The sequence below is a fragment of the Montipora foliosa genome, chromosome 13 (assembly GCF_036669935.1).
Source record: "Montipora foliosa isolate CH-2021 chromosome 13, ASM3666993v2, whole genome shotgun sequence".
In the NCBI taxonomy this organism is placed as follows: domain Eukaryota; kingdom Metazoa; phylum Cnidaria; class Anthozoa; order Scleractinia; family Acroporidae; genus Montipora; species Montipora foliosa.
The window spans coordinates 31,463,567-31,487,928 of NC_090881.1; the positions used below are offsets into that span (position 1 = coordinate 31,463,567).

The 24,362-nt window shown below is 41.9% G+C and overlaps 1 protein-coding gene across 1 annotated transcript in view; it reads left to right on the plus strand.

The window, feature by feature from the left end:
* The window catches only part of LOC137983626 (uncharacterized), a 110,693-nt gene that overhangs the window by 80,733 nt on the left and 5,598 nt on the right, over positions 1-24,362 (plus strand). The window contains exons 66-82 of the mRNA XM_068830775.1: positions 9,668-9,686; positions 11,955-11,986; positions 12,215-13,075; positions 14,062-14,248; positions 14,817-15,112; positions 16,365-16,518; positions 16,954-17,228; positions 17,638-17,877; positions 18,936-19,133; positions 19,478-19,681; positions 19,978-20,154; positions 21,128-21,250; positions 21,331-21,510; positions 22,301-22,528; positions 23,012-23,215; positions 23,460-23,540; positions 23,629-23,982. Coding sequence (XP_068686876.1) covers positions 9,668-9,686; positions 11,955-11,986; positions 12,215-13,075; positions 14,062-14,248; positions 14,817-15,112; positions 16,365-16,518; positions 16,954-17,228; positions 17,638-17,877; positions 18,936-19,133; positions 19,478-19,681; positions 19,978-20,154; positions 21,128-21,250; positions 21,331-21,510; positions 22,301-22,528; positions 23,012-23,215; positions 23,460-23,540; positions 23,629-23,982 — 3,813 coding nt within the window. The remainder of the gene's footprint in view (positions 1-9,667; positions 9,687-11,954; positions 11,987-12,214; positions 13,076-14,061; positions 14,249-14,816; positions 15,113-16,364; positions 16,519-16,953; positions 17,229-17,637; positions 17,878-18,935; positions 19,134-19,477; positions 19,682-19,977; positions 20,155-21,127; positions 21,251-21,330; positions 21,511-22,300; positions 22,529-23,011; positions 23,216-23,459; positions 23,541-23,628; positions 23,983-24,362) is intronic.

Here is a 24,362-nt window from a genome sequence, read left to right on the forward strand (position 1 = left end):
TATGTTAACTATTTTAAAGATATAGTACTGTTTTTTTGTGGTGGGATTCCCTTTAAAGTAGAAAAAGTACACTTTCCAGCTTTGTTTGCACCACCCTCATTCCGATTTGATTAATTTTGCAAATCAATCTTGCAGCCACTCTGCAACAAAAGGCAACGATAACAATAATAATAAGACCAGAAGTCAATCAACATACAAGTAAGGCCCATATTAAACTGTAACTGACCCCTTTGTCAGGGGGTGGCTTTATAAACAGCATATAGTAAAACATATTTTACACTTTCACCATCAGGCCACTTTTGTATCAACGGATCAAAAACACCTACGCAACTGATGGTTGTTAGTGGGGATCTATGCAAGCCTGGTCAATAACACTGCCCCGAAGGGTCTTCAGAGGGGAATTGGCTGTTCTGCTGGTAAGACGCTATTTCAGTTTACTGCACTGGTGTCTTTCCAAAGGAGGTTCAAAGTGTTTTACTGACCCCCGCGTACAGGGTGCAGGGTGCAGGTTGTCATGTGGCAGAAATTATTCCTCCAGGGTTGCCAAGTGCACTAAGGGAAAATTTTGCCAAAGATATTTCAGGGTCAAACGCTCAGCATCCGGATGCTTTAAAGTTTCTCCTGTCTTTGGATGGAACATTTTATTAGGATATTAGGAGACCAATAACACTAATTTTCCTCTCTTTCCATGGATATTTCGCTTTTCTTTAAGTAAACATAATGTATTATTCATTTTTTCCAAGGGACATTTTACAATGAAAGTGGACTTACCAAATGAGACAGGATGTTTACCCATGTTTAGCAGGCTTACTCTGTGATGGCACAGGGAACATTATGCCTAAGAAAACGTGTCGGGAAGGATTCTGTGTGCCGTGGTGGATCACCAGAAGAAATGCCTATTGATACAACCTGTGTGCACAGACCTGCCCAAATGGCAGCTTCTGTACTACAGGGACCCCATCCCCTGTGCAGTGCCCTAAAGGAACATAACCAACCACACAGACGTTAGACTCTCGAGTTGAAGGACTGTGTACCTTGTGATGCTGGGAAGTTCTTGTGCTAATACTGGTCTAAGTGATTGTGAGTTGGTAGTTGTCAGAAAGGCTTCTACTGTAGTGACTAATTCTACAAGGAAAAATCCTATTGATGGCCTCACTGGGCACACTATGTCGGTTGGCAGTTTCTGTGTTGAAGGTTCATCGGTGCCACAGATCTGCTTCAATGGAACGTTATGTGAATCATAAAGGTTAGGAATAAACACAGCCATGAGCTTTACTGTCCAATGTGGTCAATGTATAAAGAAGGGATGTGGGAAGCATTGGTTTGCAAAATTGAGGGGAAAATTATATATGGTACAAATCACGTTTGAAGAGAGGGACATTTCTATTTATGTGATGAGCAATGGTAAACTGGCCAATCTTGCCTTTTAGACTACCTGTTTGCAGATACAATAATTTTTCCACCTTTAGAATACAGTGCATTTGTGCGAGTGATGCACGCAAATCCAATTTTTAGCGATGTTGTTATACCTAACGTGTCTGCTTGACAGGTTTATTTGTAAAAATAACAACAAAGTGGATCACTGTTTGTTGTTGGTTTCCATTCTGTACAGGTGCCTCGTATTCGTTATACATGTCCAGCTGGATACCAGTGCATTAGAGCTGTCTTACCCTGGCCGCATGCCCTAGCAGGCTTCTACTGTCCCGAAGGAACCGGCTATGATACTCAACCCTTGTCCTGTGGGAAACCTCCGGCAACCGCACTGGTTTGGCCAATGATAGTGGAATGCACACAGTGTCCTGGAGGTTACTATTGCGAGACAGCTGGCCAGAGCGAACAGTGACTGGAAGGGGGATGCCAAAGAGGTAGAGAAGCAGTTGACATTTTAAAGTCCTCAGCTCTTTACTCGTAATAGTTGGCCAGTTTTTCTTATCACCATTGTTCCTGTCCTTAGCAGTTACCAAGGGTTCGGTTTTATAGAATGTTCAAGTAATGTTTAAAAAACAAGCAGCAGTGTTCGTTTCAAGTGTTTTTTAGACCTGATAACTTCAACATCATGCTGCGAGGTTTTTGAACGGCTTTCCAAAAACAATTGCACAAAAGCATGCCCTCTGGACTCAGAACATGTTGTTCAAATGTGTGAGAGAAGAATATTAACATACAAGAAAAACAAGCTATGCCTTATTGAATACTAACGAGGAGTATTTTATCAGGATATAAGGCTCTTGCACATTTCGTTTTATTTGTTCCTGATAGGCTTTAAGGCAAATACATTATTAATGAGTTTTGGACTCTCCGATCTTTGTTCAATCTCAATTTCACTGAGCTCCTGTGAGCCATGCAATTGTTGCTTTCTTGGTTACCTTGTTTAGGTTTTTACTGCACATCTGGCACAAACGTTAGTTCTCCGGATCAACATTATACAGGAATTGGAGGGATATGCCCTGTTGGACATGAGTGTCTTGAAGGAAGTAGTACGCCACATCAGTGCGACCCTGGATATTACGCCGCTGTGACAGGAATGGCAGCTTGTGATGTGTGTCCAGCAGGTGTGTGTTTTTAAATCTGTTGAGACGCCATCTGTCTCAATACTGTCTCTGTAACGGTTTTTGTATGTTAGCACAATGGTGTGTTTGAAAGTTTAATGTGGTGGTTTATACGGTGGTAACAAAAGTTGTACTATGCAAGGGTATTTTTGCAAGTAAGTCTCAAACATTTTTTGGAGTGTGGCTTAAGGGAGGAACAGGTTTCATGCATTTCGACTTCATACTGGCAATAATATATACTAAATGTATGGTCCCGATGGGAAACAGTTAGTTTTGTTGGAAACATCAGAACTGGAGGAAAACAAAACTACCGTATAACTAGTTTATCGAGGACATAAAGTGCTTTGTTATATATTTTATAGTGCTGTTCTATCCAGCCTGGGCAACAACTGCAGAATTAGCCAATATCAAAATTATAATAATAATCTTTGTTTGTCCCTCCAAATTTTGTATAAGCATTATTTTCATTTTTTTATGGAAACAATGCTTATGCAAAATTTTGGAGGGACAAACAAAGATTATTATAGTATGTTTTATGCTATTGAGGCTTAAAAGCAAAAGAAGTGACGGTCTGTTAAACAAAGTTGTACACTGTATAACAAAATTAAATAACAAAACTCACATGAAAAGAAAAATTGTGCCAGAGCCAAAGGTTGGGACATCAAAGCTGCTTATCTTAAGGTGGAAATTTTCCAGTGGATATAAGGAGCTTCTTTTAAAATTAGCTGCAGTCTTCTGGCTGCAAAATCCAAACTTGAGAGGTATCTCTTTGGACGAAGTGTTAAGTATGCCTTAGATTGTATAGTGTGAGTACCAGTCCGTACTGAGATGGTTATCAATGTGTGTTGAAGGGTGTCGGCCTAGTTTCATTGATGTAACTAGGGTTACATCCTGCTGCACAAGAAAATTTATGGACAACACTTCAACAGAGATCGACAAACACAGGATCCTTCACGTTGAACATTCTACCGACTTTGTAAACAGATGCAAAACTAGTTTAATTGGCTACACAATAAGGTTGAACCAGGTTACACAATCCTTTCTGTGCTCCTCTAGCAAAGGGACCTACATAAGGTAATGTGACGTCAAATGACTAAAAAGACACAGGGGGAATACTAAATTGTAATGTTGCACCAACCTCTCACAACATCTTGGCTTTAAAATTGTTTTGTCAAGAATCATTTTGTTTTGGACAATGCTCTGTAAAGTTACAACACAGGATGTTATTTCCTTCTGCATATGCAAAACCCTGCACTATGGCAACATTAACCTCTGCGTGAAATATCTTTGCCCTGCAGTATGGTCATATTTTTGGTTGACTTTTATTTTCAGGTAAATACTGCAATGGCACCACAGTTACCCCATCTTTCTGTCCAAGGGGACATTTCTGCCCAAGTGGCACAGAATTTGCCACACAACACCCTTGCAGACCGGGCACTTACAACAATGTCACTGGCCAAACAAATGAATCTGCTTGCAAACTGTGTGATCCAGGGAAGTACTGTGAAGGCTTTGGGCGGATTTGGCCAAATGGACTGTGCGATGAAGGATTTTACTGCTTTGGTGGGTCATGGTCCAAGCGCCCTGGAGATATTGGTGTGGCGAATTATGATCATGCAACAAGCCCTGCTGATAGTTGTTATACATCATTTGAATGTGTCTGCCCAGCTTGGAACAAGACTACAGGTGCAGTACCAACTTTCTATAGACCTTTGGACAAGAATGAAGTTAAGCAAATTGTGTACTTGGCAGACAGTAGCTAGCACTCATCTTCCAACAATGTCTCCCAAGTTCGATTTATTAGGATACATATACTCTATTTTTCCTCTCTCAGCAAAAATACAAGATTTGAGGAGAGGGTTGTATATTAGATAAAATAATGTGATAAATTGGTTATGTTACCCTTGTACAATTGTTGTTGTTGCTATTATTATTATCATTATCATTATCATTATCATTGTAGATAAAAACGTCTTCACTTTGAATGCTTGTTAAAAAAAGGAGCAATTGCTGTACAGTATTGATCACTTGATGATCATTGTTTGAATGAAAGTGATTTTGTTTCCCCAGGTGATATTTGTCCAGCAGGTCACTATTGTCCTCAAGGTTCTTATCTTCCTCTACCGTGTAAACTTGGTCAATTCTGTCCACATGCGGCAATGGCTGCACCACAAGGCAATTGCACAGAGGGATATTACTGCAATGACAGTTCTACAGTGCCTGACCAGTTCGACTGTCCAGTGGGACATTACTGTCCAACTGGAACTGGAATCCCAATTCCTTGCCCTGCAGGGAAATTCTCAAATACCTCAAGGAACACCAACCCTGGGAATTGTAGAGACTGTACCCCCGCCAGCTACTGCGCTGGTACAGGAAATGCAGCTCCCTCAGACCTATGTGATGCAGGGTTTTACTGTCCAGGTGGTCAAAGCACAGCAACACCAGACGAGTATCTGTGTGCGCCAGGTCATTTCTGCAAAAGGGGAACATCACAGCCAGTAAGGTGTGAAAGTGGAACCTTCCAACACGAGAGTGGCAAGAACTCCTGCGAGACTTGTCCAAAAGGTCATTACTGTGATGCCACAAATGCAGCCGTGGTGAATGCTTCTTTGTGTCCCTTTGGCCATTACTGTCCAGCTGGCACTGGTGACTATCGCATGTTCCCATGTCCAGCACGTAAGTTTCTTTACCATATTTCTACAGAGTTCGCGATTTATGGTCAAAAACCGTACAGTTACGAGCATTTCTTTATTTGACGTCATAAACTGCTTTGCATTGTTCTTTTCAAAGGATTTTGTATAATTAACAAAAGTTTGCGACAGCAAACGAACAAAAGACCCAGACCTCGCAGTAGCTCTGTCATGAAACTTTTTTTTTTCCGTATTTTCACTACTAGAAAGTCACAAAAGATCGACGATTTTATCAAATCAAAAATTTTGTGCAGATGTATTAAAAAGAAAATGAAGTACTTTTTGAAAAGATTTAAAACATTTAGGAGTTTAGATGCACTTCTTTAAGTTTTGAATGTAACGCTATTGTTTCTAAAAACAAGTTGTAATTCTTGTCTCCCTTTTAGATCTAAGATTCTCGTAATAATTATGTAATTATCGAGTGATTTTGTTTTCGTCGTCTTTGTTTTAAGTGAAGATTATGTCCAAACTTTGTTATACTTACGGTACGTGTGTTCAACATTTGCTTATGAATGAAAAAATGATAGTCATCCTTTAGGCTTAGTTATTCAGGCTCAGCAAAGGCTAATATGCATTGGTATCTCGTGATCATTTTGAGAGTTATGACAAGTGACCATTCTAAACCGATAGTTGTAAGTTGTGGAAAAATCGTTCATAAAACTTCACCTGCTCAGCAATGTGTATTGACTGGAGGATTATTAAACTGTTTCTCTTTGATCTTAGGTACCTTTAACGACAGGTTGGGTTTGGTGGACATTGGTAATTGCTCTGATTGCCCAAGAGGAAGGTTTTGTGATAGAGAGGGCTTAACAAGTCCTTCTGGTTCCTGTTATGGTGGATACTACTGCACTTTTGGGTCCAAGTTACCTGCACCAGAGAAAGATTTGCTCGCCCAAAACAACAAAGATTATGTGAACTTCCGATTCCCTTACTTGAACGATGCGTGTCCTCCTGGATATTTCTGTCCCAGTGGATCCGATCCAGAGCCTTGCCCATCCGGAACATTCCACAATGAGGGGCGCATTTCAAACAAGTCACAGTGTGTCCCCTGCCCAAGAGGACGATATTGCAATGGTTCTGGTACTTTGAATGGCACTGCTCCCCCTTGCTTTGCTGGGTTCATCTGTACGGGAGGCTCAAGTACTCCAACCCCTACACACCCGTCTGTGGGGTACATTTGTCCAAAGGGCTTTTTTTGCCTCGCTGGTGAGTTTAAACATGATTGACTTGCGAAAATCAAGGACCTGTTATGAATGACTACTTTGTCAAGATAAGATATATAAATAGACTGGGTTTTATAGTCACTTTAGGGGAGCAGGGATGATGACGCAGTGGTGAGAGCACTCGGCTCCCAGGAATGTGGCCTGGGTTCGATTCCCAGACTTGGCGTCATATGTGGATTGAGTTTGCACCGAGAGGATTTTCTCCGGGTACTCCAGTTTTCCCCTCCCCTCAAAAACCAGCATTTGATTTGATTTGCGTTAATTTGTTGATTTCAGTTTACAGTGCTCCCAATTAGTGCTCCAGCGCTAGAACGACTAGACACTTAAATAAAGTTCCATTGCAGAAATAACGTGATGTGCACCACTCTAGAAGATACTTGATGAGTGTAATATTACTCAAACTACAGTTGTCATTATATGTCATTATAAGATACTTGATGAGTGTAGTATTACTCAAACTACAATTGTCATAAAAATTGGAAACGTAATCATGACTGATCCATTGGTCCACAGTTGACCGACAGTTTGTGGACCGTCTGTCAATTGTTAGTGAACTGTTGGCCAGTGAGTTGAACGACGCGTTGGTTGGAGCGGATTTGTGACCATTACCATCCTAAGTACATTCTTATTGAGCTACTCCGTGGATGGAAATTTCTCTGTCCCTTGAAGGGGAACTGAAGGCAAAAAAATAAGCATTTTTTTATTTTCGCTGTAGACCACGCACAATAATCTATCGTTTTTCCACCTATAGAAAAGTGTTTTTATTTCGATTTTGGGAATCACAATGGAGGAGTCAACGGACATTTTTGCAGCTTATGACGTATGATATGGGGAAGACATGCGAGAGCGCCCCATATAGAAGCAGTGTTTTAACTGATGCTTGTCGTGAATAAATTGCTGATTTTGGCCTTCAGTTCTCCTTTAAATTATATATGGGCTTGCTGCATGGTTTGGTGGTAAATTGTGGATCTTCTTAAATGGGGTGTTAACCGCGGTTTTCTATTGAGTGTCGAAAGTAATTAACGAATTGCTTTGATTTTGCATTACTTCACTTAGTGATTGGTTCAAAGTTCCCGTGCCATTTTTTCAACCAATCAGAAGTGAAACCAAAACCAATCGTAGCTCGCGCGTGCACATTTTCCCGCGCCTTGTGTTGGCTACGTGTAATTACTTTGAGTTTTTATTGGTTTACTGGATTGTCTCCATCCTTTTTGATTGGCCAAAGTAATTACTTTAGTTTTGGTTTTACGACACTGGCCTGAAACTCGCTCTAATAACAGATTGGAAACGTTGATTAGTGAGTTGCTTGTGATGAGCCCTCAATTGTTATGATTCTCCTCTTTCCTCCAGGAGCTTTTTCTGCCCTTGGTTGTGAACCTGGAACTTATCAACCTAACGAGGGACAAGGAAGCTGTGTCTTGTGTGGTGCCGGCAGCATGTGTCTATATCATAACATGTCATCGACTGAACCCTGCCAGGCTGGTTACTACTGCCCAAATGGAACACGGGTACCATGTCCAGCTGGAACATACGGCAATAGCACCGGGCTCTCGTCAGTTGATATGTGTGCTGACTGTCCTTCCGGATCTTACTGTGAGGTAAATATGATCGCCACGCACATCTCCAACTCGAAAAAGATTTAGAATAGATTCACAATTTTCAAGTACATCTGAGTTTAAAAAGAGTGAAGTGGAGGGATTTACAAGGGCTGTAATTTTTTCCCTGGAAAAAAGATTGAAACCTCAATTTTGGTGAATACTGTTTCGCTCTTTTGGGGACTATGATTCCTTATACATTCTGCTTTAATATTAACGTGGGAAGCTTCTTTGTCAGAATTGATTTTCAGAATTCTCTCTGTTCGCATAGACTTACCAACTGTTTACTTACAGGGCACTGGTCAGACAGTTCCTACAGGCGCATGTGCAGCTGGATGGTTTTGCGAAGGGAAAGCAACAAACGCAACACCATATGTCATACCAGAGTATCCCAAAAATGGCCCATGCCCCACTGGACAATACTGTTTACTAGGGACAAATTCACCTACTGGCTGTCCCCCTGGGACATTCCGTAACACAACGGGGGCTCGCTCTGAAGATGAATGTCTAGATTGCTCTCCTGGTTCCTATTGTGAAGGATACAGTAACTCATTCGTGACTGGGCCATGTTCCCCTGGATACTATTGTCCCCAGGGATCCAGAGCTAATGTATCCACGCCCTTCGGATTTTTGTGCCCTAGGGCACATTATTGCCCTGAGGGAACTGCAGATCCAAAAGAGTGTGAACCAGGTAGGTTGGTAGATAAATTGACCCTTGGGGTTAGGATCTTAGGATCTTAACCTTTTATCTTTGTCTCGGTGTTTTGCTTTATTTTTTGTGAATTTGTCTCCAAGTTCATTTTGGCCTTGTTAACAATCCAGTCTCTTTTATTTCATTCTAAATTTTAAGGGCGTTCTATCGATTGTCGATAAACTTATCAATTTTGACGTATCTGTCGTGCTCCTTTAGCCGCTGTATTTCTTTTAGTAATGTTAAAGGGATTGCGCTTGTTCTAGCTATAGCGAATGTCACTGTTTATAAGCCAATCGGAAGCGCCTAGAAGGACTGTTGAACACAAACAAGGATTTATCCACAGCCAAGACATGGCTTTGGACAAGGTTAAATATCTATATGATATGACTTATAGTCGGTCTGAAATCCTTTTATCTTTTGTCATAGGGTATAACCAGAAAAATACAGGACAAGCCAGCTGTGATCCGTGCCCAGCTGGTTATTACTGCCAGAGCAAAACATCTAATCCTATCAAGTGCCCTCCCAGACACTACTGCCCTGCTGCTACCATAACGCCCATTACATGTCCCAACGGTACATACACTAATGACAGCATGACTGGTTTAGCGAGCGCAGATCAGTGTTTGCCATGTATTACAGGATCTTATTGCCGCCTGGGGCAGGTGGTTGGGCCATGTCACGGAGGATATTACTGTAAGAGCCGAAGTCCCGACCCTAATCCTACTGGTGTCTGGAATGCTGTGGATGCCTCAATAGCCATCAGTCCATGTCCAGACAATATGACAGGCAATCACTCGGATGGTTACTGCTCAAATTGTCGCACAGGGAAATTCTGCGTGCATGGTAAGTATGTTGTAGTTAAGATTGAAATGTCGATTGGGGAAAGGACAGAACATTTACGGCAATTTTGCTGTTTCAGGAAGACATAACTGTTGTCCGTGACTAGATGGTACCACAGATTCAAGCTAGCTTTGTTTAGACTGTTTCTTCGGAATTTAAGTTGTTAGTGATGAGTTTCGTCACTAACGTTTGCTTCGTATTTTCACTCTCTTTTGTTTTACAGCTTATTGGCATGCTGTAGAGGCCGGACCTTGTCAAGAAGGGTACTACTGCCCCAATGGAACTTTGTTACCCATCCCATGCCCTGATAACACCATGAAGAATTACACAGGCGGTTATGGACAAATCAGTGATTGTACCCCTTGTTTTGCTGGGAAATTCTGCATAAATGGTAACTTGAGAGGTTTTACACAATAGGAAACCGTAGCTCTTTAAGTCTGATCTTAAATGAAAAATGTGTTTTGCAGGGACAGCGTATGGTGTACAATGTCCACCAGGGAAGTACTGCCCTAGAGGGCAAGCACCCATTGACTGCCCTCTGCATAGATATCGTGACATCCCTGGCGGTGAAGACTTGGATGACTGCTTCCCATGTCCTGCAGGTCACTGGTGTAATCTGACAGGCATGGTCAATTATAACAATAGCAAGTGCCCCATTGGTCACTTTTGTCCACGTCAGCTCGGTCCTACACTCTGTGGAGCTGGACGCCGCCGTGTCACACCTGGAGCAGGGAGTAGAGAGGAATGCGAATTGTGTCCTGGTGGTTATTATTGTCCTAACGATACCATAAACATCCAAGGGATACCTTGTAAGTCAACAACGTATTGTCCAGTTGGTTCATCTTTGGAGCAGCTGTGTCCTGGAGGCTTTTATTGCCCTGGTAACACAAGTGAACCAAACCCTTGTCCAGGTTAGTGGCTTGGTATGACGTCCATTACAACCCGGGTCAAAAGACTTCGGGACAGCAGAGAATTTACTGTACATGCTTCCATCGTTATATGAGTAACGCGTGTTCTACTTTTCCTGTCTTTTTCGTGCCCCCCTTCCCCCCAGACAAAGTTGAAACATGCGAGCGATCAATGAACGGATCTTGATTTCGGGGACCGTGAAAAATCAACATTGTAATGGGTGAAGGGGGGAAAGCGGGTATTGTCCCAACAGTTTTGACGAGGATTGTAGCTGTAAATTACATCTATGTCATCGAGTTGGACGTGTGACTTCGTAGATTTAACAAGACTGGCTATAACTCAATCCTACTTTGAATTACGTATGAATCCCACGGAAGAGCGCGCACCACAAAATAAGTCCTCCTTTTAATTTCTATGGCCCTTCGTTTGAACTAAGTTACAACCAAGGTACCGAGTACATGTAAATTCTGCAGTACAGCTTAGTACAGACTCAAAGGATCTGAAAGGGAGTGTGACCAAAGAAGTTGACATATTTTAGTAAGACCCCTGACCACTAGCTAGCAATATTGTGTATAGTGTCATTTACCTGTAAAGAGTAGCCTGCTTTCAGCTTGAGCCAACGGCCCTGCTGTCCGCCAATTGACATTTTTTTGAAGAAGTTCACCAGGCCAGCAAGTTCGATATATTAATTTTTTGGTTCTTTTAACATAACCCCAAAGAAAGTAATTTAGCGTTGACTGAGAGCCACCTTTATCAAAACCATCCGGTAATACAGTGCTAGTTTTGACAAAGGTGGATGATAGTCGTCGAAACTGTCAACGATAGATCTTTTTTTTTTGCGCCCTGTTTTAAAAGAAAAATAATTTTTTTTCAGCTGTATTTTCTCTCTCCAGGTGGTTCTTATTGTCCCACTGGATCTGAGACGCCTTCTCGCTGCGAATATCCAAATTACTGTCCTCCTGAAGCCCCTCAAAAGCTGCCCTGTAAGCTAGGGTACCAGGCTCTGAACTCCTCCGGTCTACGTGATAGCCATGAGAAACACTGCCAAGAGTGTCCAGCAGGAGATTATGGCAATGACCCAGAACGCCGCTTCTGCTCACCGTGTCCCGCGGGTTTCTTCTGTCCAGTTGCTACGAAAGGTCCCTTTGATAACGAATGCCCTGAAGGTGCATACTGCCCAGCACGTGTTGGCGAAGCACAGCCCTGTCCACCTGGTACCTATGGCAACCGTACCAGAGCCTCTAAGGAATCTGATTGTTACCCATGTCCAGCAAACACCTTCAACAATTTAGAGAACCAGAGAGCCTGCCTGCCCTGTGGCAGTTCTTCTGTGTCATCAGAGGGACAAACATTGTGTACTTGTCTGGGCCAATCGCGATCTTTTCAATCATCAGATGGGGCATGCGTATGTAGGTTAGGCTATGTGTTTGATGATCCGTCATCGAGAGAAAGAGAAGAGGGAGACAGTGACCTGGACTGCAGACCCTTGGTTTGTGAACTTTGTTTAGTTTTTTAAAGTTTTAAGGGCAAGATTTGATATTTATAAACATTACAACTTCTTCGCTTCAATTAGTTAAGAGCTTTCCATGATTAAAACATCTTGAAATCTAGCTTAAGGATTTAGCTTTGGTGTTGAGTTTGCTGAACGACTTCGGTGTGATTAGCTGTTAAGTATTTTAGTGTATTCAGACGAGCTTAAGGTTTTGTTTTGTCATAGGATGCAAATAGATGCGCCAGTGGTGAGGTGCGCCGGTCCAGTGACTCGACTTGTGTTGATCCAAGTGCAGAAGATGGAGTTTGCAAAGAACGATGCCAACGAACTAGCGCGACTGACGGATCATTTGACCAGAACTACGGCGTTTGTCTTTGTAAATTTTCCACTGAGTGTGATGAGGAATGTGAGAATAATAGGACCCGATGCAATGTAACTAGGAATTCAGACGGACAAGTAACGTTATCTTGTTATGACCTCTCGGGAAATTCGTTTTCGTTCAACGTTTCCTCATCGTCGGGTATTAGTAATCATGACAATAAACCACACAGTGCACAGTTCGTAGTCATGGCAACAACAGCTGGTAGCTCTGGTGCGTTTATTCCGCAAAATCGTGACAACGTGGTCGGTCTTTTGGATGGACAGAACCAAGCTCAACCCAGTAGAAGAAAACGTCGTGCTGTCGCAGATAACTCAACAATCACTCAGTCTGGATTAACAATCCCAAACCCGATCATTTGCTTGGAGTACGAACAGGCCCTGTACTTTAAGATTGAAATTAATCCAATAAACCGAAGCTTGAGTCACTATCCACGCTACCGCAAGAATCATTTATTGAACTCAAACGATCAGTTTGATTATGGCAACTTTAGACAGCTTCACTCCCTGATTCAAGATTCCAATAATTCTCTGACATCTTTCGTACACGTTTTTACACAAAATGGAACTTTCGTGTTTTATGACAACGCTGATCCAGATGTCGAAATTATTGTAACTATGAAGGACCGGGGAACCAGTTGCTCCGATATTTCAGTTGCGCCCGCTACAGAAAATACTTTTCGCAGAGTTGGTGTTTCCAATTCCGAGGTAAGGGTGTGTGAGACTGTTTTGTTTCCAGGGATAATACATTGCAGGCCTAATCGAAATGTGTGACCATTGAGTGGTTTTAATGTTCAGACATGTCTTCATTTTTTTTTTTTTTGAATAGTCTCGGTTTGGTGAGTTTGTGTGTCGTAATAGACTTTTTTGCAGATACGGAGGCCATTTTGATTTCTATTGTTTCAACTACTTACTATGGGTGCCCAGGGGGCAAATACATACATCCCATAATGTCTTTCGAAACAATAGAAATCAAAATGGCCGCCGTATCGGTAAAAAGGTCTATTGTTAAGGGAGACTTCAATACAGAAGAAAATATTAACCTCTTACTAACCGAGCGCGAGGGCCATGCTGGGTAATATTGGCCCGGATTCGTTAAGCACGCCCGTTTTTGAGACGCGGACGGCAACCGGAAGTTAGCTGTTTTCCCTTTTAACTTGTCTTCACACAACCACATTTACATTGCTAGAGTATCTTTTCTCCATTAGAAATAATAAGTATAAAAATCTAGGAGACACCATTGTCCTGGCACGCGAAATGTTCTCATCCGGTTCCCGTCCGCGTCTCAAAAACGCGCATGCTTAAGCTCCATAATATTCCGCAATACCATCCCGAGGAAGTGAAGTTATTAAGTTGTTTATTATATGGCATCGTTTCTTTGAGCAATCGGACACTTCCACGAGGTGAATAATCGTAATCTTCGGCTCCCATCAGCGAACATTGAACGGTAACCTTTTACATGAAAACGGAAACGGACCGTTTTCATGACAATGGTCAGTACTGTAAAATCCCGACCAAAACCCAGCCAATTGGAGTGCTTGCCATATAATAATAATAATAATAATAATAATAATAATAATAATAATAATAATAATAATTTATATTTGTGCTGAAAGCCTCTGGGTTAGCATTGTTATTACCGTTGCTGTTGTTGTTGTTTTAACACTTCAGTTGTTCTCTGTTTTGGAAAACAGCCACTGAGTCTGAAGCCAGACTGGGGAGTTATCTGGGGCATGACCATCTTCATGTTGGTCTGCGTCATCATGCTTGTCATCGCTGTCATCATCTGGCGTCCCAGGAGCATTGGGCGATATCCTATCCGAGCACTTAGGCCCAAATATACAGCCCTTGGAGCGCCCATCCCGGTTGTTCCCATTCCAGGTGAGTTAAACCCAGGCATTAGTGTTTATTCGCAATACAAAATATTCTTTTATAATTGAGTTACCAAAAACCTGTTACTTAACAACACTCCCAGGTCAAAATTTAACAGTTACTTTTCTCTCCACGGGAAAATGTCACCTGTTAGGACTACTCAATGTGATTTAGTTGTTGCCGCGAGCAGCGAAAAACGATAGTGAAAAACAACCAGTATGAATGGATTGATTTCATTAGTGTGACACTTCTGAAGCCTTTTGTGCTCCTCATGTTGTATACTTATTCCATTCGTTACAAGTTCATAAAGACTACGTCTTTGCTGAATTGTTTTTGACGTTACTATTCTGATCACGTATTTCAGTCTAAGAGCCTTCGTGTCACATTTTTGGCGAGCGGTAAATGTTAACCCCGGCAAATTAAGAAGTGTATCTTTCCGATGGTGACTCGGGGATGTTCGGAAAAAGTTTGCCGAGTATCCCCAAGTCACCATCGCAAAAAGTGAAATTACATATTTATAGTATCCTGGATGGCAAGGCTTGAAACCCCTGTTTATTGGTTCATTCGGTTACTACAGGTATTGATGATCATGTGTATGATCTGGGCCCTCGTGGTTCTCCAGAAGGCGCTTCATTTGAGTCCCCAAGTGTACGATTTGAACTGGAGAACTTCAGTGTTCGCACATTGTATGACAAGCTTGAGGATCAAACCCTTCACGTGTCATCACAGCTTGCACGTCATCAAGCAGACCTCAGAGCTTTCTATGACCGAATAAGCCAACAGGCTGAGAAGCTCAAGGGAATGCTTGATAACATGGACGTATCTGCTCTTATTAAAGCAACAAAAGAAGCAGGAAGAGCCAGGTTGAGCGAGGTAAGATTCTGAGCTGCGTGACCGGAAATGTCGTTGCTTTTCGTTATTGTTGTTTCGAAATTATCCTCTGATTAGTTTCTATGATAGACATTGTGATGATGTGATATGAGACGAAAGGTTTGGACAAAGATTGAATAAAACAGGACGCGACCTGCGTAAAAGGTTGTAGATCTGAATAAATAAAAAGGAAAACTACTTTGACTGCGTGTTGTTGTTGTACCCCGCATGTTCTGTACTTTGAATAGAGCAGGTTGGAAAATTCTGATAAATCTGGACCAGATAAGAGCGGATCGGTAAATGCCTCTGACTTAATCAAAATAGATTGATAATTTCACGTGTTAGTGTGTTTCTCTCAACTACTTGGATGTCCTCGAGGGAGTCATTGGGGGCAGTGATGCCCATAACATCACAAGACCAGAATAAAATGTTTGTCTCGACTCTGTGGTTATTCCAGAAGCCAGTTTTCCCTTTAATTAATTTTTCTTCATTTAAAGTTTTGTCATCGAATACTTTCACCAATACATAATGCAGTACATTTTGGAGTGTTCTTGCGTAAAAAACAATGGATATCCGTTTCCGTGAAGAATGGCACCGTCCCGAAAGGAAACAGCTTACATTGTGTTAAACGCACGACATCAAGGGTTGGTGAAGGTAGTCAAACCAAGAGTGAATTAGGTAAAGAGCGTTTCTCTATCAATTTGCGGTCTTGCCCCAGCACACTTTCAAATGGACTTACTTTTAGATACACCTTACGCGCGAAAATATAACAAAGGGCCGTCACTTTAACCAATCAGGAGAAGCCTTGTCACGTTTGACTGCCTCTGCCACATTTTTCAGAGACATGACAACTAATTTTCGAGGGAACGGTTATTCTAAAAAAAACTCATTTGTGACTGTGCTGGAGAGGCCCACCCATACCAGAAGAACACTTTTATCTAATTCACTCTTAGTCAAACAAATGGGTCGTTGTTATAGACCATATTCGTATTGTCAGTATGTGACTGTAACTAGCTTGCAATGGAGGCTAATGCGGGGAGATCTTTTCAAATGCAAATACTTTTAAATATATTCCCCGCATTAGCCTCCATTGCAAGCTAGTTCCAGTCACATACTGACAATACGAATATGGTCTATTAGACGAAGTCATGTAGACGGTGGGGTTCAGGGAAGATTGCAGTCTTTGGAAAAGTAAGGAGTTTTAGTTCAGAGACACTGAATTTTCACACCAAACGAGTTTTGCTCTTTACTCCAGACTTCGTCTGAGGAACACCAAGAAAGTAATGTAGGTAACACCGGAAAGAGATACGGCATGACTGCAGGGGGACAAGTCAGGGAACAAGAGCTGATGGCCAGTTTACAGATGCTGCTTGAGAAAGTAGAGAAAGGACAGTTTGCTGTTGGATCAGGTGAGGACAAATGGTAAACTGCGAAATATTAGTGAGTGGTTGATGGGTTAAACTGTCCCCGACGGGAATGACAGGCTCTCCGAGCGACTGGTGTTGGGAGTAGAACCACAGAGAGAGAGAGAGAGAGAGAGAGATGTTTTAGCGCGGTGACTATTGGAACCAATGATTGAAACAGGATAGACGGTGTCTCTCACAAGCAATTAGTGCCGTATTATTGTGTTTGCACTTTTGAATTTAACGTCAGAAAAACAAACGACTATCATTCTTTATATATTTAAGTTCATGACCTTGCTTACACAATAAAGCACTGATAGATGAGTATAAACAAACAGTATTTGTGTTCTTTTTATTGAATACCTTTGCTGTCAATTAGAGGCTGCAGTTACGTCTTTCGTGAAGGCAATTAGGTTCATCCCTTTTGTCGTTGAATTTTAGGGGTGATTTCAGCTACAAACATCAGTTTGCCAAGCTCTGGTATGGTTGTAATGGATGGACGAACTGGTGTTTCTTCAACAACAGTCATTGAACAAGCCGCTGGCCAGACTGTGGTGGAAGTTCATGCTGGGGAAGCTCCCAGCATGCAGTGGCAGGTCCAAGGAACCAGTGACGTCAGTGAGTTCTTACGTAAAATGAATGCAGAGCGCATGCACCTTGAGCAGCAGATTGGACGAGAGGAGGAGACCGCTGTGCATAAGCTGTTGAAAGAACAAGTAAGGCTCGAAGACGAAGTGTGGTGTCTGAAAAAATTTGTTTGAAAAAAGTGCTACGTTTCATTTTTTTGGCTTTGCATTTTTTAGCAATGGTCTTAACATTTAGCTTTTTCATAGAGCACTTATTAACGTTTTAGCTAAAAAAGGTATACACACCCAGGTCGTAACGAATTCAAAACAGAGCACAGCTGCAAGGGTTTGGAGACGGGGCCTTTGTGTACAGTTATTATCCGAACAGACCTGACGGTTACACAGTGAACTATTTACAGGTGTGATAACATACATAGACAGCCAATTGGTCGGTAGTAATGAAAGCGAGCAATTCGTCTTTCCTTCCTTATGTATTGCGTAACTAGTTATGGTATGTGTATTAGTACTGGTAAAAGGAAACCCAATTATTGATTAACAGGAAGAAAAACGTGCAAGAGAGACAAAGGCTCTCGCAGAGAAATTAGCTGATAAGTTATCTGCTGGTGACCTGAGCGCGGATGAAATGAAGGCTATCATGGATGATCACGATAAGCAAATGGCTCAGTTAGAAGGAGTTCTTGCAGCGGAGAGAGACAGACAAACGGCTGCTCTCAGGGACAAACTGAGGCGACGGAGGGAAGAAAAAGAAGCCGCGTTGCTGCGGAAACAAAAAGAAGAGGTATGTACGTGGTATCAAATTCGCAAGGAACTGTTCTGAAAATTCAACATTGCCGATAGGGAATGACCATTTGTTACTGCTCGCAATGAATCTTTGTATGTTAAGCTTTTTTTCTTATCACTGCCATTAAGGCTGACCCTTAAGTTAGAGTTAGGAGGCGCGGTGGCCTCCTGGTTAGTGCGCTCGACTCCGGATCGAGTGGTCCGGGTCCTGGCCGGGGACATTGTGTTGTGTTCTTGGGCAAGACACTTTACTCTCACGGTGCCTCTCTCCACCAAGGTGTATAAATGGGTACCGGCGTAATGCTGGGGATAACCCTGCGATGGACTAGCATCCCATCCAGGGGGGAGTATAAATACTCCTAGTCGCTTCATGCTACGGAAACCGGAGATAAGCGCCGGCCTGATGGGCCTTCTGGCTCGTAAGCAGTGACTTTTTAAAGTTAGAGTTGCAATGATCTTGGTTACGGCCAAGAGACTGTGTACTTGAGTCTTGAAGTGCTACCATGACCAAGAAAAACAATTCTTCTTTTTCTTTGGATTTCAAAACTTGTTAAACACCAAGTGGCCCACGTTTCAAGCCTTGATTTCAAAAAGACACCTATTTTCCTATTTTAAATGGCCCGCCATTACTAACTTTACAATATGCGTCGAAGAGAAAATGACGTCAAAGACTCGCTAGTTTAAAAATGCAATGCGTGTGTACGCGGCTGAATTAATATGCAGCACGAGAGATTCGCACATATAATAAGTTGCATTTGCATGCTGAAATTTTAATAGTGAGAAAATAACGTCAGTTTCCCTAGATCCAACGCTCTGAGGTCCAATCGGTCAGTTTTGAACGTTAGAAATGGCGGACCGTAAAATCCAAAACTTACACTCAGAGTAAACAGCCTTTGGATAAACATCAAAGCTCAGGTGTTAAGCAAACACACTTTCAAAATCTGAAGAAAAAATGGAAGTGATAGATTTTTTTTATCATAGTAGCACTGATATGTTCAGAGTTATTCACATTTCTGTTTAACTTGCTCTCTCATTTATATTTCCGTTTGTTAAAAGGCTGAGAAGTCGAACATTCGCCTTGATGATGTGCCCCAGATGATCAGTACAGATACCTTATTGAAGACCCAAGAAAGCGTTCAAAACACTCTTGTTAAAGAGGAGTCCATTGGGCATGCTCGGGCAGAAGAACAACTGTCTAGTGAAAAGGCAGAAGCATATCGACGGCAGATGGGCGACAAATTCTGCGCCATGGTTGTAAGTAATTTTGTGAACTGTATCGTGAAAGGTCGAAAAGAAAGTGAGATTATTCCCCCAAATGGCTGAAAGAAATCGCAGTTTTGTGGCAGAAATAGCCTGAGGTTCTAATACAGACATACCCAAATTTATGTCAACTAAAATTGACAGACTCGAATACGCTCGATTTTCAACCCCAGACTAGCACGTTTGAACTGTTGGACACGTTTGGACACTGTTACCGTCACTTTACGATCAGGGACCGGTTGCTCGTACCCAGGTTAGCGCTAACCATGTTTCAAGCAACCCGGATCAGGTCTTACAGCCAACTCAATATTCAACCAGTTTTTCCTGTTTGATTACAGGATGACTTGGTAACTTCAGGGTCTCTGCACGCTGATCAAGCGGAGCAAATCAAGAGAGAGCAAATGGAATTGGAGGAAAAGATGTCACGCGAACTAGCTCAACAGCGAGCGCAGCAGACAGCTTTGATTAAGGACAAACTTGCACAAAGAAAGAGAGAAAGAATGAGAAAACTGAAAGAGCAACAGGAGCTTGAGAAAGCTAAGGTAAAAGTTAATGGTTTTACATTACAGTGCAGCAAAATCCTACCTAACAACTAATAAGCACGTTATTAATGTGCTATTTTCTTCGGGTATAGTAAAGCATGCAAAAATTGGCTCCCGCACGCTAAAAAGCTCGACGCGAGAAAGGGACAATTATTAAGGGTTTAATTTACATTTTGTGTCGTCTCAAAATAACTGCCATCCCAATAACTTTTTGGTGAATTAATAAAAAATAAATAATTTTTGTTTTTAACAGTTATTATGCAACAGATTCTCAACATATCACGTCATTTTTGCAGGTTATCAGTGAGGGCGGTGATGTGGAATCATTACTGAAGCTACAGGAAAACGAGACAGCTGCGTTGGAAGCCAGTTTGGAAGCAGATGAAGCGCGTCACACCTCAGAGATTATCAAGAAACTCAATGAAGAACACACAGAAAATGTACAGCAAGCCTACAGAGCTCTTTTGGAGAAAGTAAGATTGCTTGAAACAATTTTACTCTATAAGTTTGGTTTTTTGTTGCATTTTTGAACTTTTCAAAGTGTTTGTATAATTAACCTTAAATTGCACCAAACCCCAAAATATTTTTCTCGCTAAAATAAATCTTTGCACCTGTTCGAAACGCATTGCGGCCATTTTTTCCTTTTTCTAACAAATCCTGCCATTTTATAGGAAGGAAGAAGGGGAGTGGGTCTATTCCTGCTTTGACGTCACAATCTACTTTGCATGCATTTTACAAAGAGTTAATGCAATGTAAATCAGTATGTGACGTCAAAGCGGGAATAGACCCGCTCCCCTTCTGACTCGGTCGTGAACAAAAGATGCTTGGATTTTCGCAACTTTCGAAGCCTATAAAATGGCAGGATTTGTTAGAAAAAGGAAAAAAATGGCCAGGTGCAAAGATTTATTTTGGCCAAAAAAATATTTTGGGGTGCACTTTAAGTAACATAACCTTTAGAATGTAGCTCGGTTACGAATAACCATTTACTGTAAACTAATTAATTGTCACTTGGCAACCTACTGTATGGAAAGTACAATGCCTTTTTGTGGCTTGGTCCTTTTACTGTTCCTTTACCAGGTTCATCGGCTTTTTCCTACCATTATCATTAGTTTCGGCTTTTCTCCTTTACTTTAAGCCGATTCCTATCGCAAACTGACAAGTAATGATTGGCTATGTTTAGCCAGGCGATCCTTGTAGCATCTTTCAATTGAGTGTCGTAAGATAAATACCAAAGTAATCACCAATCCAAATTCGTAGCAGTTCCATGTAACTTGCTCAAAGCCCGGGAAAAATTGCGCGTTTCAGTGGATGCGATTGCTTTTGGTTTTCCTTTTCATTGGTTAATGAACTGGCGCCAGATTTGTAAACCAATCACGAAGCGTAGCAATTGCAATGGCGTAATTAATTTCGACAGTCATTTGAAAACTATTGTATTTTCTAATTCAGGTTACAAGAGATAATCTTGATGCAGTTCTGCAGCAGCAAATTATGGATCAGTTTAGGAAGGACAACGAGGCTTTGCAAGAAAACTTGGAACAGCGAAAACAGAAATCCTTGGAAGATACTAAGGTAACTGTCAGACATTGTATTTTTGGTTATTTCGCTGTCATTTCCAATTCCCAACCTGTGGTCTCTTTTCTCCTTGACAGGCCAAGCTTGCTGCCCGACGAGCACGCCGGCAGGAGGAGGCACGCCGACAGTCAGAGGAATCTGCTGCTCAGCGGATACTTGAGGAACAGAGCCAGGCCATCGCGGCTAATAGGCCAGTGGATGCAGATCATGTGATCGTGCCTGAAATCATAATTCCACGTGAAACAGCAGAAGAAGAGGTTGGAACTTGCAGTAGTCATTAACGACTTTTTGATTTAAGGGCGAGATCGACTACGAGTGTACCTGAATCCAAAGATCGTCATTATGTTAGAGGCGTTAAGTTGGAAGAAAGAATTACGGCGAAAGGTGGGAAGGGTAAAAGTGGGTCCTTTTTTTTTGGGGGGGGGGGGGTCGGTAGCCTGTTGGAAAACTACTGCAATGTCTAATGCAATGTCAATGAAATAAGAACAGTTGCATGATAACCTTTTAACACCTAGGAATTAGTGGAAGGGGAAGCATGAAGTGTTATAATGTTGACCTCTCCCGTTCACCAACCCCCTTCCCCCCCTCCCCCCCCCCCCCCCCCATTCCAAAAATAATAATGATAACTCCGTTTTGCAAATTTACTTCCATTTCCCTTCAGGTTAATTAGAGCGGTTTTCAATTGAGTGTCGAAATTAATTAGCGCATTGCTCTGGTTTTGCATTACTTCACTCACTGATTGGTTCAAAGTTCTCGCGCCATTTTTTCAACCAATCAGAAGTGAAACCAATACCAATCATGGCTCGCGCGAGCACATTTTCCCGCGCATTTTGTTGGCCACGTGTAATTACTTCGAGTTTTGATTGGTTTACTGGATTGTCTCCGTCCCTTTTAATTGGCCAAAGTAATTACTTTGATTTTGGTTTTACGACACTCGATTGAAACTTGCTCTATTTGAAGTTTGGAATACCATGAAAAAACACCACGCATTTATAATTGATTTTGTGTCATCTTATTTACGACTTGATATCAATGTGTCGATTGCAGGCATTACGTAATGAGCAGGAGCGCACATTAGCAGACATGCGCGAGAGACACGAGGAGGACACGCGCAAGATGAACGAAAAGCTTGAACGCGAATTGGTAGCAGAAGAGGATCAAGCTGTGGAACTGCTGGAAGCTGAAAAAGGAAGGCGACTAAGAGAGTTGAAGGACAGACAGGCCGCGGAACTGGCGGCTAGATCAAAGGATATGTCACCTGAGGAGGTGCAGAAGGTAATTGATCGCGTAATCACGGAATTGTTGTGCCGATTTTAACGAATAGCCCTTCTTTAAAAATCAGGTCCCAGATGCTGTGGATTATAATCCCATCTGGGCTTCGCGTTTAGGGCGGCAAACCTCAAAACTTAGACTAAAATTTGCGTTTTCCCAAAACGAAAAGATTTCTTTGCCTGTTATTTAACAATTATTCCACGAGGGCGCGCTGGATATGAAGTGATAGGTTATAATCATTTTATACCCCAGCAAGGCCGAGTAGAATAATTGTTTTATTGAAAAGTCCAGGATCAACAACTCTTCCATGTATTGTCAACTAAAGCATCCATTTCTGCCTCGGTCAATTCCTGTCCGAAACGGCTGTTGTTGACCATTTTTTTCTCAGACAAGTCACAGTTAGTGTGCAGTTAACTTCAACCAGATGGAAATTGTATAGGTTTTCAGATTAATTTATAGTGTGTTTTCACCATTTTTTCTCTATAGCTTCTAGCCGCCCACCAGCAAGAACTCGATGAAATAATGGAAAAGATGGATGTAGAGAAACAGCGACAACGAGCTAATCTGCATCAAAAACTCCTGGATAGAAAGAAGCGGAAACAAGATGCGCAGAAACGAAAGCAAGAACGAGAAATGGCTAAGGAACTTTTGGAGCAACAGAAAGAACTGACTGAAGTGCGCTCAGACAACGTAAGGCATTTAATTGTAAAGTCGTGTGAAATATAATGTAGAATCAACTTTAGCCTTGGTGAGGATTGTTTTGGCTCTCGTGGATAAAGCACGACGACATAGCGTTGATATAAAAGGATGTAGCAGACGCCCAAATGACCTTGCGAAGCCTGTTGCCTCTTCTGTGATTATTAGGCGAAACTTTGTGGGTAATAAGAAAAGTGTTCATTTTACTAAGAGGAAACGTTGCAATCTTGTATGGCAGATTAAGCAAGCTGAAAAGCAAGCTATGATTGAAGGAATAAGGGAGAATGGTTCGGAAGCGGCTGAATTTGTCATAAGAAAGGTAAGGGCAAATCTGTTTTGTATGAGTTGCATCTGTTGTCGTTCAACAACGACAACCAACAGTAACAAATGTTTTTATTGATGAATAGGTTCTTGAAAAGCGTCAAAGCCAAGAACTAAAGGATTTAGAGCGCATGTTCCAAGAGGAGAGAAAAGTCGCGGTGGACGAAGCCCTCGCGAAGATGGAAGAAAGACACGTCCAGGAGAGCGATGAGCTGCGCGCGCGTCACGAGAAAGAGCTGAAAGAACTTGAGAAACAACAGTTAAGTCCAGAAGACTTGCAACAGAAACGCGCTCAGTTGTTGAATCAACAACATTTGCGGCAGAGCTCACAGGACAAGAAACACGCGGAGCAACGCAAGCAAATTCAACATGGTGTAGTATCTGACTGGGAAATACGCTTTGCTCGCGCCAAGCTGGAGCTTAAGGAAAAACATTACCAGGTTTGTACTAATTCTTCCCCTTGAATTCTTCTGTGCCCTTGAATGGAGTTCCTTGGAGTCGTTCTCGTCGATGTGAATTGTATTAGAAAATTCATGTGACGTAACTCAGTCTGACATATGATGTACACAAAATATAATGAGAACGTAAAGATTTAGATCGGTCTAGTTATGATTTCTGTGCATCGTGTCCTCAAAACTTGGAATTAACTTTGTTGCTTATAATCTGGCAAATGTTTCAGATTCGGCTAAGCTTTCATAATTGCAGTAACCTGTACGAATACAATCCAAAGAGCTTTCTTTTGAGCAAAACAAAAAAAAAGGTCGGCCTTGTGTTCAAACCCCTCCCAACGAGACGAAGTAATAAAAAAATGGAAAAGTAA